Below are 12982 nucleotides of genomic sequence, written 5' to 3' on the forward strand. Positions count from 1 at the left end.
AGCTAGATAAAGCTGCAGTGACTAGTTAGAAGGTTCACAAATCCCAAAGTGATCTGGCATGGAAGTTAAACAGGTATATACATGTATTGAAATTAATTCAGCTGTACATGGAGGATTCGTGCACTTTACATACAAAGGTACGTAAAGCATATTTCAGTTAAATTTTTTTTTTTTTAGAAATAGAGTTAAACAACTTCCTTCAAAAAGAAAGCCAAGTCTTATGAAGGAATACCAGTAACATTTAATTTTTATTTAAAAACTACATGTAGTTCAGGTCAAGCTAGATACATACAAACGTAGAAATACCATGCTCATTTCCCTACTAGACTATAAGCTTCTTAAGGAAGAGATATACAGATAGATGTTCAGCACTTGGAATACAGTATGCACGTCTGATAACATTCATTATAAAAACACTCGATAGACGAGGAACATTAACGGAACTTCCTCAACTTAATAAAGGGCATCTAAAAAAAAATCCTACAGCTAACATCATATATAATAGTGAAAGACTGAATGCTGTCTCTCTAAGATGAAAACAAAGACAAGAATGTCCATTATTTCCATTCCTATTCAGCATTTGTTCAAGCCAGGGCAATTAAGCAAGAAAAGGGGAGAAAAAAAAGGTATCTAGATTAGAAAGAAAAAGGAAAAGCTAGAATTCTGACTACCCGGACTTAATAAGGATAAAATTAAATTATAGTATAAAACACTAATATTAAAAAAATATATGAACTGACAAAAAGGATAGAGAACAATCATAACAACAAGAAAATCTGTTGGTCCACATTTAATTTTTACAGAGTCTGGAAAATTTTGCTTCCAGATGATTGTTCTTACGACCTTGTACTGATATCTCAAGGTCTTGTACTGACATCTCCTTAAGGTTAGAAAGAGTGATTCTTCTTATACGCTAAAGTGAAAATTCAAGTTAAGAAGATAACTATTTCTCTCAACACTTTTATAGGGTAAAAGGTCTTGAGATTAATGAAAATACATACTAACCTGTGAAAGGCACTCTGCGTGAATTAAGCTGTTACTCTTTGATTTACGACTGCTCATTTCAACAAATTCAAATCCTTAAAAAAATTGGCATAAATATTATAAACATAGTGACTTGAAGAGATAATACCTAAGAATATACTGTTCTAGAATTAAATACAAGTTTTTAAAAGTAAAAAATGCTCAAACCCTAAGACCTTCAAAATCTTCGATGGCTTCATTTTGTCCAAGTACAGGATTATTCAACACTCTCATACCATACTTTAGGTACACTTGGTTTTATTGTGCTTTGCAGACAGTGCATTTTTTTAAGTAAACTGAAGGTTTAGAACAACTCTGTGTCCAACAAGTCGATAGGTACCATTTTTCAAACACCATGTCCCCATTTTGTGTCTGTCAGCATTTTTCAGCAATAAGGTATTTTAAAATTAAGGTATGTACATTTTTTAGACATAATACTACTGCACACTTAATGGACTAGTATACTGTAAATATACATTTTATATGTACTGAGAAAAGTTTTGGGTGATTTACTTTATTGTGATATTTGCTTCACCGCAATGGTCTGGAACTGAACCTGTAATAATACCTCCAGGCCTGTATGTGGTTCTTAACAGCTACTCCTCCGTTTCCATTAAATCTTCTATTCACCTTCCCTTTCTTCCTTTTTCTTTAACTTATATGCTTCCTTTATGATTCTCCCACCCATCCATCCCACAGGATCATCCCTCATAGAAAACCTTCCTTTCTTGCTCCACTCACCAACCATACACAAATAATCATTACAGACTAGGTTAAATGCCTCTTCTTTAATTACTTATAAGTGCTTGTATTTCTCTTTATTATTTAATTATTTTGAACAAAATTATCTGTTTATTTGCTAGTGTTTCCAAATTGAGATTTTTTTATATTCCAAGCATTGTAGCATAATGCTCAAAACAAAGTTGGCAATGAATAAATGGAATGAAAAAAAATTAATGAAAAATGTATAATTCTTGTAAAATTCTCCTCAAGTTACCATACTCATAGACAAATACCTTTGACTAAAAGACCTAATTTTCTTAGCACTGATTTCCTATAGGACTACTTTAACAGTTAGACAGTAACAGCTTAAGCAGTGTTTACTTAGGTATCAGGAATTGTTACAAATAATTTGCATTTATCAACTCATTTAATCCTCAAAACTACCCTATGGGATAACTACTATTATAATCCTCTTTCAAGGTTAGAAGACACAGATAGGCTAACTATGTTGACCAAAATCAAACAGTATGTAAATGGAAGAGCCAGGATTTGGATCCAACCAAGTTAACAGCTTTTTTAAAAAACTGTATTCTGGTCTCATCTAGTCTCCAGAAGGAACACAGCTTTGCTGACACCCTGAATTTTGCCCAGTGAAAGACATTTTGGAACTTTTTTACTGCCAGAACTCATAAAACTCAAGAAAAGCTGACCTATCATCAAATCACCAATGATTAACATTATAATAATGTGAGAATGACGGCAGCAAGATGAAATAGGAGGCCCTTCAGCTTGTGTTCCCAAATAGCAACAATAATTTCACAGCCACCCACGGACAAAAGTGTCTTTGTGTTAGCCTTGAGATGCAGGCAGGCGTCTGTGAAACCCCAGTGGGGCCCAAGACCTGGGAAAGTCAATTTGAGGGCAGATCTTCATTCCCCAACTGTGGTCCAGGCTTCAGACTTGGAAAGGGCCCTGTCCTCCTGAGGGCTTAGCTAAAGCCTGATAGGACCTTGTTACCAGGGGCTGTAGCAGGATATGAAACCTATCTGGTGGTGGACTGGACTTTTTCTAGGACATTGGTCTGTACAGGGGATGAAGATATGCAGAGAAAAGACCTGTTACCAGGTGTGTGGATGGTGTGGCTTTCTCTGGGAACCTGGGAGGGCTCCTACTGGATCACTGAGTGGATAACCTGAGCAGGCACTACTGCCATAGTCCCCAGCTGCGTAGGGCTGGAACTAAGTCACAGGGTTGCTTCAGGGCCTACAGTCAAGACTTAGGTCTTCAGGCCTGTCTAAGGTGTCATGAACCTGCATGCCTCCCTTCAGGTCCTTAGGTTGGTGGGCCTGCTCTCAAGCTGTACTGAGAGGGGCTGGAGCTACTTTTAAGGGGTGTTTCAGGGACTGATGAGGGACCTGGGTCAGGTGGCCTGTTGGCAGGGCTATGGACAGCCCCATCTCCCTCCAGGATGCTGGGTAGGCAGAACCGCTTTCTGACCATAGCTGAGTGGGGCTTATGCCAAGATTCAGGGTTGTTTCAGGACCTGCTGTGGGACTGAAATCTGCCTGCCTGTCCTGAGGACATGGAAGGGTGTATCTCCTGACTACAGGAGAATTTCTGTGCAGGATTTCTGTAAGACTGTGGCTAAGATGTGCTGGATTCCCAATTCAGAGCTTTTTCAGCATATGCTACGGGACAGAGACTGGTAAGTCTGTACTGATAGCACAGACAGGTGAGTCTCCTAGCAGTTCCTTGTGCAGGCAGGGTTGCTCTCAGGCTGCAACCAAGAGTAGCAGGAGCTGAGCTTCAGGGCTGTTTCAGGATATAATGTAGGACCAAGTTCAGAAAGCTTGACCCAGGGATTCAGACCGTTTTGTCTTCTTGCGGGTCCTTGAACTGATCTCAGACCACAGACAAGTTAAAGTGTCTTATCAGGGTCCACAGTTGAGACTGAGGACAGTGGACTTATTTTCTGAGGTACCAGTGTGCATGACCTTTCCTGGGCCTCTTGGTGAATAGTTTCGGTAGCAGGCTAATATCCTTGATGAATATAGGTACAAAAATCCTCAACAAATACTGGCAAATCTAACTCAACAGCACATTAGATCAATTACCATGATCAAGTGGTATTTATCTTTGGGATGCAAAGATGGTTCAACATATGTAAATCTATAAAGTGTGCTATAATGTATTAACAGAATGAAGGACAAAAATCATATGACTGACTCAACAGATAAAGAAAAAGCTTCTAACAGAACTCAATATTCCTTCAGGATGAAAACTCTCAATACATTAGGTATAAAAGGAATATACTTCAACACAATAAAGGCCATATATAACAAACTCACAGCTAACATTGCACCCAAAGGTAAAAAGTTGGAAGCTTTTCCTCTAAGATCAAGAACAGGACAAGAATGCCCACCTTGGCTATTTATATTCAATACAGTTCTGCAAATCCTAGCCAAAGGAATTAGATAAGAAAATTAAACAAAAGGCAACCAAGTCAAAAAAGAGAAAGTTAAATGATCTGTTTGCAGATGACATGATTTTATATAGAGAAAACCCTTAAGACTCTACCAAAAAACTGTTAGTACTAATACATACAGTAAAGTGGCAGGATACAAAATCAACATACAAAAATCAATAAGATTTTTCCACACTAATAACTATTTGAAAAAATTAAAAACCAGTCCTAATTACAATAGCATCAAAAACAAATTAGAAAGAAATGTAACAAAAGAGGTGAAAGGTCTGTCATTGAAAACTATACAATATTGATGAAAGAAAGTGAAGACACAAATAAATGGAAAGACACTCCATGCTCACGGATTGAAAGAATCAATGTTATTAAAATGTCCCTACTACTGGAAGTGAAGGTCAAAGTAATCTACATCAAAATTCTAATGACATTTTTCAAAGAAATAGAAAAAAACCTTAAAATTCATATGGACCCACAAAGACATTTAACAGCTAAGACAATCATGAGCAAAAGAACAACGCTGGAGGTATCAGACTACCTGATTTCAATACCTAGTGCAAAATAAAGATAATTCAAAACAACATGGTTCTGGCATAAAAACAAACATACACACCACCAGAATAGAGAGTCGAGAAATAAATCCATACTTTTATAGTCGACTTATGTTCAACAAAAGTGCCAAGAACACACCATGGAGAAAGGACAGTCTCTTCAAGAAATGGTGTTAGGAAAACTGGATATCCACAGGCAGAATAATGAAATTGAACCCTCATCTCACATCATATACAAAAATCAACTAAAAACGGATTAAAGACAAATGTAAGACCTGAAACACAGGGAAATAAAACACAGGGGAAAAGCTTTTTGACACTGGACTTGGCAAAGATTTTTTTGGATATGACTCCAAAAGCACAAGCAAGAATAATGAAAACAGACATAAAACTGAAAAGCTCCTACAAAGCAATCAATCAACAGAATGAAGAGACAACCTACAGAATAGGTGAAAATATTCGCAAATGTTACATCTGACAACAGGTTAAAATCCAAAATATTATTTGGTCCTCATCAGCAGATTCAACCAACTTAAGAGAGAGAAAATTTAGAGGGGGAAAAAATGCAACAATAAAAATTAATACAAATTTAAAAAACAATACATTATAATGACTATTTACAAAGCACTTACATTGTATTAGAAGTTATAAGTAATCTAGAGATGATTTAAAGCATATGGGATGGTATGTGTAGGTTATATGTAAATACCATGTCAATTTATAGAAGAAACTTGAGCATCTACAGATTTTGGTATCTGAGGGGGGTCCTGGAACCAGTTTCCTGTGGATACAGAGGGATGACTGTATAAGGAACTAAGAAAAAATAGCAAGGAAACAACCCAATTTAAAAAATAGTCAAAAAGATTTCTCACAGGACATAAAAATGTCAAATAGGTATTTGAGAAAATTCTCAGTGTTACTAATTTTCAGGGAAGTACAAACAAAACCACAATGAGATAACATTTCACACTTGCTAGGAAGGCTATTTGTTCAAAAAAGACAAAAGATGATGAGTGTTAAGGATTATGAAAAAAAAGGAAACCCTGAAACACTGTGGATAAAAATGTAAATTAGTATAATCATTATGGAAAACAGTAAGGAGGTTCTTGAAAAAATTAAAAGTCAAATTATATAATCCAGTAATCCCACTGAATATCCATCCATATATACAAAGGAAATGATCAATACATCAAAGATATATCCTCACTCCCATATATCCTGCAGCATTATTCACGGCCAAAATACGGAATCAACCTAAGTGTCCATCAATGGATGAAAAGATAAAGACGACGTGGTGTATATATACACAATGGAACACTAACTCAGCCTTAAACAAAAAAGAAATCCTGTCATTTGCAACAACATAGATGCATCTGGAAGATACTATGTTAGCTGAAATAAGCCAGGCACAGAAAGACAAACACCACATAATCTAATTTATACAGTAGTCTCTCCTTATCCATGGGAGATAAATTCCAAGGCACCCCTCAGATGCCTGAAATCATGGATAGTACAAAACTCTCTCTCTATACTATGTTCTTTTAATCTGATAACCTAGATGGCTACTGAGTGATTAAAGGACACGTAGTATCAGGGGAACCCGCCCCCAATATTTCAACGTCGGTTCTATTTTCCGTAAATGTTGGCTGGCTGAGAAAGAGTACAAAGAGGAATTTTACAGCTGGGCCGCCAGGGGTGACATCACATATTGGTAGGACTATGATGCCCAACTAAGCCTCAAATCAGCAAGTTGTTTATTAAGGGTTTTAAAAGGGGAGGGGGTGTAAGAACAGGCAGTAGATCACATGCTTCAAAGGGCAAAAAGAACTACTGACAAGGGTCTATGTTCAGCAGTGCACGTATTGTCTTGATTAACATCTTAAACAACAGAAAACAGGGTTCAAGAGCAGAGAACTGGTCTGACCACAAATTTACCAGGGCGGAGTTTTTCCCCACCCTAATAACACTGAGGGTACTGCAGGAAACCAGGGTGTATTTCAGTCCTAATCTCGACCACATAAGACAGACACTCCCAGAGCAGCCGTTTATGGACCTCCCCCCAGGAATGCATTCCTTTCCCAGGGTATTAATATTAATATTCCTTGCTAGGAAAATAATTTAGCGATATCTTCCCTACTTGCACATCAATTTATAGGCTCTCTGCAAGAAGAAAAATATGGCTCTTTTTGCCCAACCCCGCAGGCAGTCAGACCTTATGGTTGTCTTCCCTAGTTCCCTAAAAATCGCTGTTATTCTATTCTTTCTCAAGGTGCACTGATTTCATATTGTTCAAACACACATGTTTTACAATCAATTTGTACAGTTAACACAATTATCACAGTGATCCTGAGGTGATGTACACTGTTAGCTTACAAAGATAACAGGATTAAGATATTAAAGTAAAGACAGGCATAAGAAAATATAAAAGTATTATCTGGGAACTGATAAAAGTCCATGAAATTTTCACAATCATGTTCCTCTGCCACGGCTTCAGCCAGTCCCTTGGTTCAGGGTCCCTGACTTCCCGCAACAACGTAGCATATACAGCATGGATATGCTGGACAAAGAAATTATGTATGTCCCAGGCAAGATGGAGCAGGACACTGCAGATTTCATCACACTACTCAGAGTGGCATGCAATTTAAAGCTAATAAATTGTTTACTTCTGAAATTTTCCATTTAATATTTTGGAACCTCAGCTGACCAAAGGTAACTGAAACAATGGAAAGTGAAACTGAGGATAAGGGGGGGACTACAGTAGGTGGAACCTCTAACAGGGGAACTCACAGAATGAAAGCAGATTTTAAATTTTCTTGTTACAAAAAAATGGTATGTGAGGTAACAGATATGTTAACAGGCTTAATTTTGTCATTCTACAACGTATACATATATTAAAACATCATGCTGTATACCATAAATGGATAACAATTTTATTCATCAATTAGAAAAAAAAATACATATAAAATACATATCAAAAAGCGACTAAGTGGCAGAGCCAGGATTTGAGCCCAAATAAGTTATACTCTTATTCAATTGTTACTTATTTAGCCAACTTTTTAAAAAAAGAAGTACAAACACATTTCAATAACCTGAAGGAAGATCAGCCAATATATTTTACATTCACATTTATTAATTTCATATAGTGGCAATTAGAAAGCAAACCATGGCAATGCTGTTTTCTTCTCTAGAAATGTTAACAGGCCCTTAGCTGAGCCAGGCCTTGACAGACAGACCAGCAAGCAAATCTGTGTCCTCCTTAATGTGTAAGCCAGGTAGCTAAGGCCTCAGCCACCAAAAGTCCTCTGGCTCCAGGCTTCCTAACTGAAAACTAAATAACAGAGTACTCAATTATTGTCTTGACCCTTAAGCATCTTCTTTCTTAGAAGAAAAGTGGTCTTCTCAGTTGTCTTAAGATACCTTCTAGCAGTCTTTTATGTCTAAAGTTTTATCTTATTCTATTTAAGTTTTTATCTTCCCTAATAACTATTATGAGAGGGAAAAACCTTTGTAGCTACATTTTATAGTCTCAACTCTGGTTTATGATGCTCTTGACTATCTCTCAGCCAAAACCTAAAATCACAAGGAACTATGTGATAATTGTCTCCTAGATTATAAGGCTAATTAAAATGTAAAAAGGAGAAAGGGTTTTGTAGTATGTTTTATTCTGTAGAACTACATTAGCTATCTTACAGTACTGTTAGAATTAAAAGATTTTTTTTACCCACTTCATGAATTAAGAAAGAATTACTCAGAAAAATGAAATAAATGTCCACAGTTCCAAGGTAGGTATCTAATCTGCCTCTTTGCATCATATATAAATCAGGTATGCTATTAAGATCATTTTTTCTTCATTTGGGGCCAGCATTCAGAAAAGAAACAACAAACACACCACTATGGTATCTACCTTATAACCTACATAAATTTTGACTGTAAATAAAGTTTTAGTCCAAAGGTTATTTTGACATCTTGCCCCTTCATGTAATGGTCAAATATCTACTACATAATAAAGAATATTTCAAAGACAATTCTAATACTACAGATGAGACAAGCTTCATATGGGAGAAAATACTTGCAAACTGCATATCTGACAAAATATCTGTATCTAAAGAACCCTCAAAACTCAGTAATTAAAAAAAAAGCAATCCAATTAGAAAATAGGCAAAACACACACGTAGACATTTCACCAAAGATATACAGGTGGCAAATAAGCATATGCAAAGATGTTTAATATCATTATCCACTAGGAAAATGCAAATTAAAACCATAGTAAGATATCACCACACACCGATTAGGAGAGCTAAAATAACTCAAAGATGGTGAGAATGTAGAGAAAATGAATCCTTCATTTAACCACTGGTGGGAATGTTTCTTGACATGGCTACTCTGAAAAGTTTCTTGTCAGCAGTTTCTTAGAAAACTATAAATACACTTAACAAGCCACATAGCAATTGCACTCTTGGGTACTTACCCGACAGAAAAACTTATGTTCACACAAAAACCTGTAAAATGTATGTTCATAATAAATGTACTTGTAATAGCCAAAACACTGGAACCGATTCACTCAATGAGCCAATGGGGTTAATGAATTAGTTCCACTGATGCTTTTTCACTGAAGTCAGGAAGTACCCAGACAGTAAGGGACTGCCTTTTAAAGTTCTTCTGATATTGGACAATGCCCCTGGCTACCCAGAATCCCATGAGTTCAACACCGAAGGTTTTTGTCCAAGTAGTCCACTGGTCCCCAAACACAAAGTCTCTAATTCAACCTGTAGATCAGGTCATAAGGACCTTTAAGGTTCATTACACACAGAACTCTATGGAAAGGAATGTCAACACTATGGAAAAACCTCCACAGAGAGAACACGATTAAAGTCTGGGGGGATTATCCCATTGAAGATGCCCTGTTGTCACAGAAAAGGCCGTGAAACCCAACAAGCCTGAAACAAATTCCTGCTGCAGAAATCTATGTCCAGATGTTGTGCGTGACTTCATAGGATTTACTACAGTCAATCAAGAAAATCATGAAAGAGATTGCAGATATGGCAAAAAGGGTGGGCAGTGATGGGTTTCAAGATACGGGTCTTAGAGAAATTCAAGAGCTAACAGATACCACACCAGAGGAATTAACAGAAGACAAGTGGAGACAGATGCTTCTGAACCACTGCCAGACAGTGAGAAAGATGCAGAAGTTAACAGTGCCAGAAAACAAATTGACATTAGACAATCTGGCAGAACAGTTCTGAATATACAAGACTGCTCTTGTTTTCTTTACAACATGGACCCTTCTATGATACAGGTACTGGAATCAAAGCAAATGGTTGAGGAAAGGTTGATACTGTATAGAAACATTTTAAAACAAATTAGAAATCAAAAGAGATAGACAGAAATTACAATGTGTTTCTGTAGTTACACCCAGTGTGCCTACCTGTCTTGTCTCCCCTTCTACTTCCTCCACCTCTTCTACCCCTAGGCAACAAGATTAACCCCTCCTCTTCCTCCTCAGCCTACTCAACATGAAGACGAGTAGGATGCCGACCTTTACGATGAGCCACTTCAATTTAATGAATAGTAAACATATTTTCTTTATATAGTAGATATATTTTCTTTCTAAATATTTTTTCTTTAGCTTACTTTATTATAATACAATATGTAATACATATATAAAATATATATTAATTGACTATGTTACCAGTAAGACTTCTAGTCAAGCAGACTATTAGCAGTTAAGTTTTTGGGGAGGCAAAACTTATATGCAGATTTTCAACTGCTTTGGGTAGGGAGGGGGGTGTTTCGACCCCTAACCCTTACATTGTTCAAGAGTCAATTGCATATGGAGGAAATTCTCATTACTGCAATTCCAGAGCACTACTATATTATACATCAGAGAGCTGCTGACCATTTTAAATTTATTTCTGTATTGACAAAGTACAAAAATTATAGGAATTGTAAAAATGTGTCATCTAAAGCTGTCTGCTCTCTGAATGGTCTATGCGCATTTCCCCATGACAGTAAGTCCCCTACAATCTATACCTTTACAAAGGAAGAGATGAATTCTGAAATATCTTCACTGACCACTACTTACTGTATCTGTATTTGAAATTTTATAGTTACATGCTAACCAAAGCAGGATGACTAAATAAGCTCAAGACTAAATCACGTGTATATTCATACTTCCCATTTTTCAACTGAGGTGGCTTATTTGTCGTAATTCTCCATTCCTATGCTTTCCAAGGGTTGCTTGTTGATAAATTCTAAAAATTATGAAGTACATCCTTTACTGCTCTTGAGATTTCATGAGTACTTATAACTCTTCTTTCTCATTATGCCTTCCTCAGATCCAAACCCTCACTCAGTGCCTCTATGTCTACCTCACCAATTCTGCATAACGTATTTTAGACTGTTTGGCCAACAACAATGATAACTGTTTAGTAAACTCTCTTAACATCTAAAGACAGAATTAGAAAATAGCTGACACTAATAACTTATTCCTACATATAGCTCAATAGCCATTCAGATGTCAAATGTTTTCCTACCTTAGAAATAGAATATAAAAGCCCTCCATTTAGTTTGCACAACTAACTTAAGCTCCTCATCTTAGGTTAGTTCTAATCACTGTTTTTTAGACTAACATAATCCTAAACTTTGTGGGAGAAGCAACCTGGATGAATTCCTGATGACAGTCCTTCATGTCAAATTTGAAGTTTGGTCAATTTACCAAATACTTCTCTGCTTGCTGACTAGCAAACGTATACAACTTCTATCTATATTATGAGCAGATTACAACTAACTTAGAATAGCTTCTTAAAAGAATTCAGAATTATCAAATCTTACAAGGGCACACACATGAGACTTGCTTTGGTATACTCCACCAACTCCATTTGAAAATAAGTTGCTCAATAAATTACTGCTGAATGAATACGTTGCAAATATAAGTTTCAAAGTATATTAATATATGTTGACTATGTTAATTAATACAAAATATGTTTTCAACAGATTATTGCTTCACCTAAATAATACTGTTGTCATAAGTCACTCACAAGTCCTTTCATGCAACAGACTGTATGCATTCAACTTGCTACTGTCAGCAATGTAAATAAGATATAAATTTTCTGATGATGCTGAGTTAAGCTATGATAACAATTCATGGTTCATGAAATATGACCAAGCACCACAGATTGGCATTATCTGCTCAATTTCCATACGTGTGTTTCAGTATGGGTAATAGATATTCATATATAAATGAGTTCATGGTTTTAGTTTCCAGCGTTGCTTAAAGATGTATTTTCACTAAACTGAAAGACAAATTTTTACTGGAATGACATTACAACTGATCTAGAAAATGAGCACATTTTGAAAAACGATTAAATAAAATGTTTAATCTACATAAACTGTAGTTAATAAGACAACCAAGTAGCTACAAGTCAATGCCAGACCTTCTCAATCAATTTAACCTAACATTTTAGTGTTTACTTATTACAAGGCTGTGACAAGCATTATGGGAAAGATGAGAAATATAAAATTGGTCTCTAAACAAAACTTACAATCTTGTTGGAATAATATATATGTGTATATGTATGTGTACATATGTATCTCCCACTGATAAGGCAGTATCTGCATAAAACGAGGGATACACTCATAGGGTTAGTAAAGAAAGGGACCTCAAAAAACACATAGTACTACCTATAGAAGTGAAAACAAACACAGAGATTTTAAATGACCTGCCCAAGATGACATAGCTTACTTAACAGCAGCAGTAACTGTTAGGTCTATTGACTCCCAGAGGTTGGTTAGTCTCAACTGGCATGAAAAAAACCCTGCAAACATCAGAAAAGTCATCAAAATCATCATTGTGCTTTTCTTTAGGAGACAAAACATAGCACAATAATACATTGTGAAAGAACACGGTTAGTATAATAGATGTTCAATACCAACAATTCACTTCTCTTTGAAGGTCTATGTGTACAATTTGTATTTTCTTCTGTAGACATCTTTATTTATAGATCATAAACTTTCTTCCCGTCACTAAAAAGGAATACATGTTTCATATAGAAACTTTGGAATTTTAATAAGGAATTGTGCAGATAAAATGGTAAAAAATGGAATCAGAGAATCTTTCTCCTCTATCTAATAAAGCAAAACAAAAAGTTGTTAAACAGAAATACCTTAGCAGTAACTAAAGAGACAAGTTAATAATAAACAAGCCTAG

At 36.0% G+C, this 12982-nt stretch overlaps 1 protein-coding gene across 16 annotated transcripts in view; it reads right to left on the bottom strand.

Annotated features, from left to right (window-relative positions):
• The window catches only part of ORC4 (origin recognition complex subunit 4), a 91332-nt gene that overhangs the window by 43739 nt on the left and 34611 nt on the right, over window positions 1–12982 (bottom strand). For 10 of the 16 annotated variants that reach the window (XM_015432103.4, XM_065526486.2, XM_045368237.3 and 7 more), the window contains one exon: window positions 1006–1079. The exons of the other annotated variants lie outside the window; for them this stretch is intronic. In XM_015432103.4, the coding sequence (XP_015287589.1) occupies window positions 1006–1062 (57 nt within the window). In that variant the 5' untranslated portion in view covers window positions 1063–1079. The remainder of the gene's footprint in view (window positions 1–1005; window positions 1080–12982) is intronic. 16 annotated transcript variants of the gene reach the window in all.

Source organism: Macaca fascicularis, chromosome 12 (genome assembly GCF_037993035.2).
Source record: "Macaca fascicularis isolate 582-1 chromosome 12, T2T-MFA8v1.1".
NCBI lineage: Eukaryota > Metazoa > Chordata > Mammalia > Primates > Cercopithecidae > Macaca > Macaca fascicularis.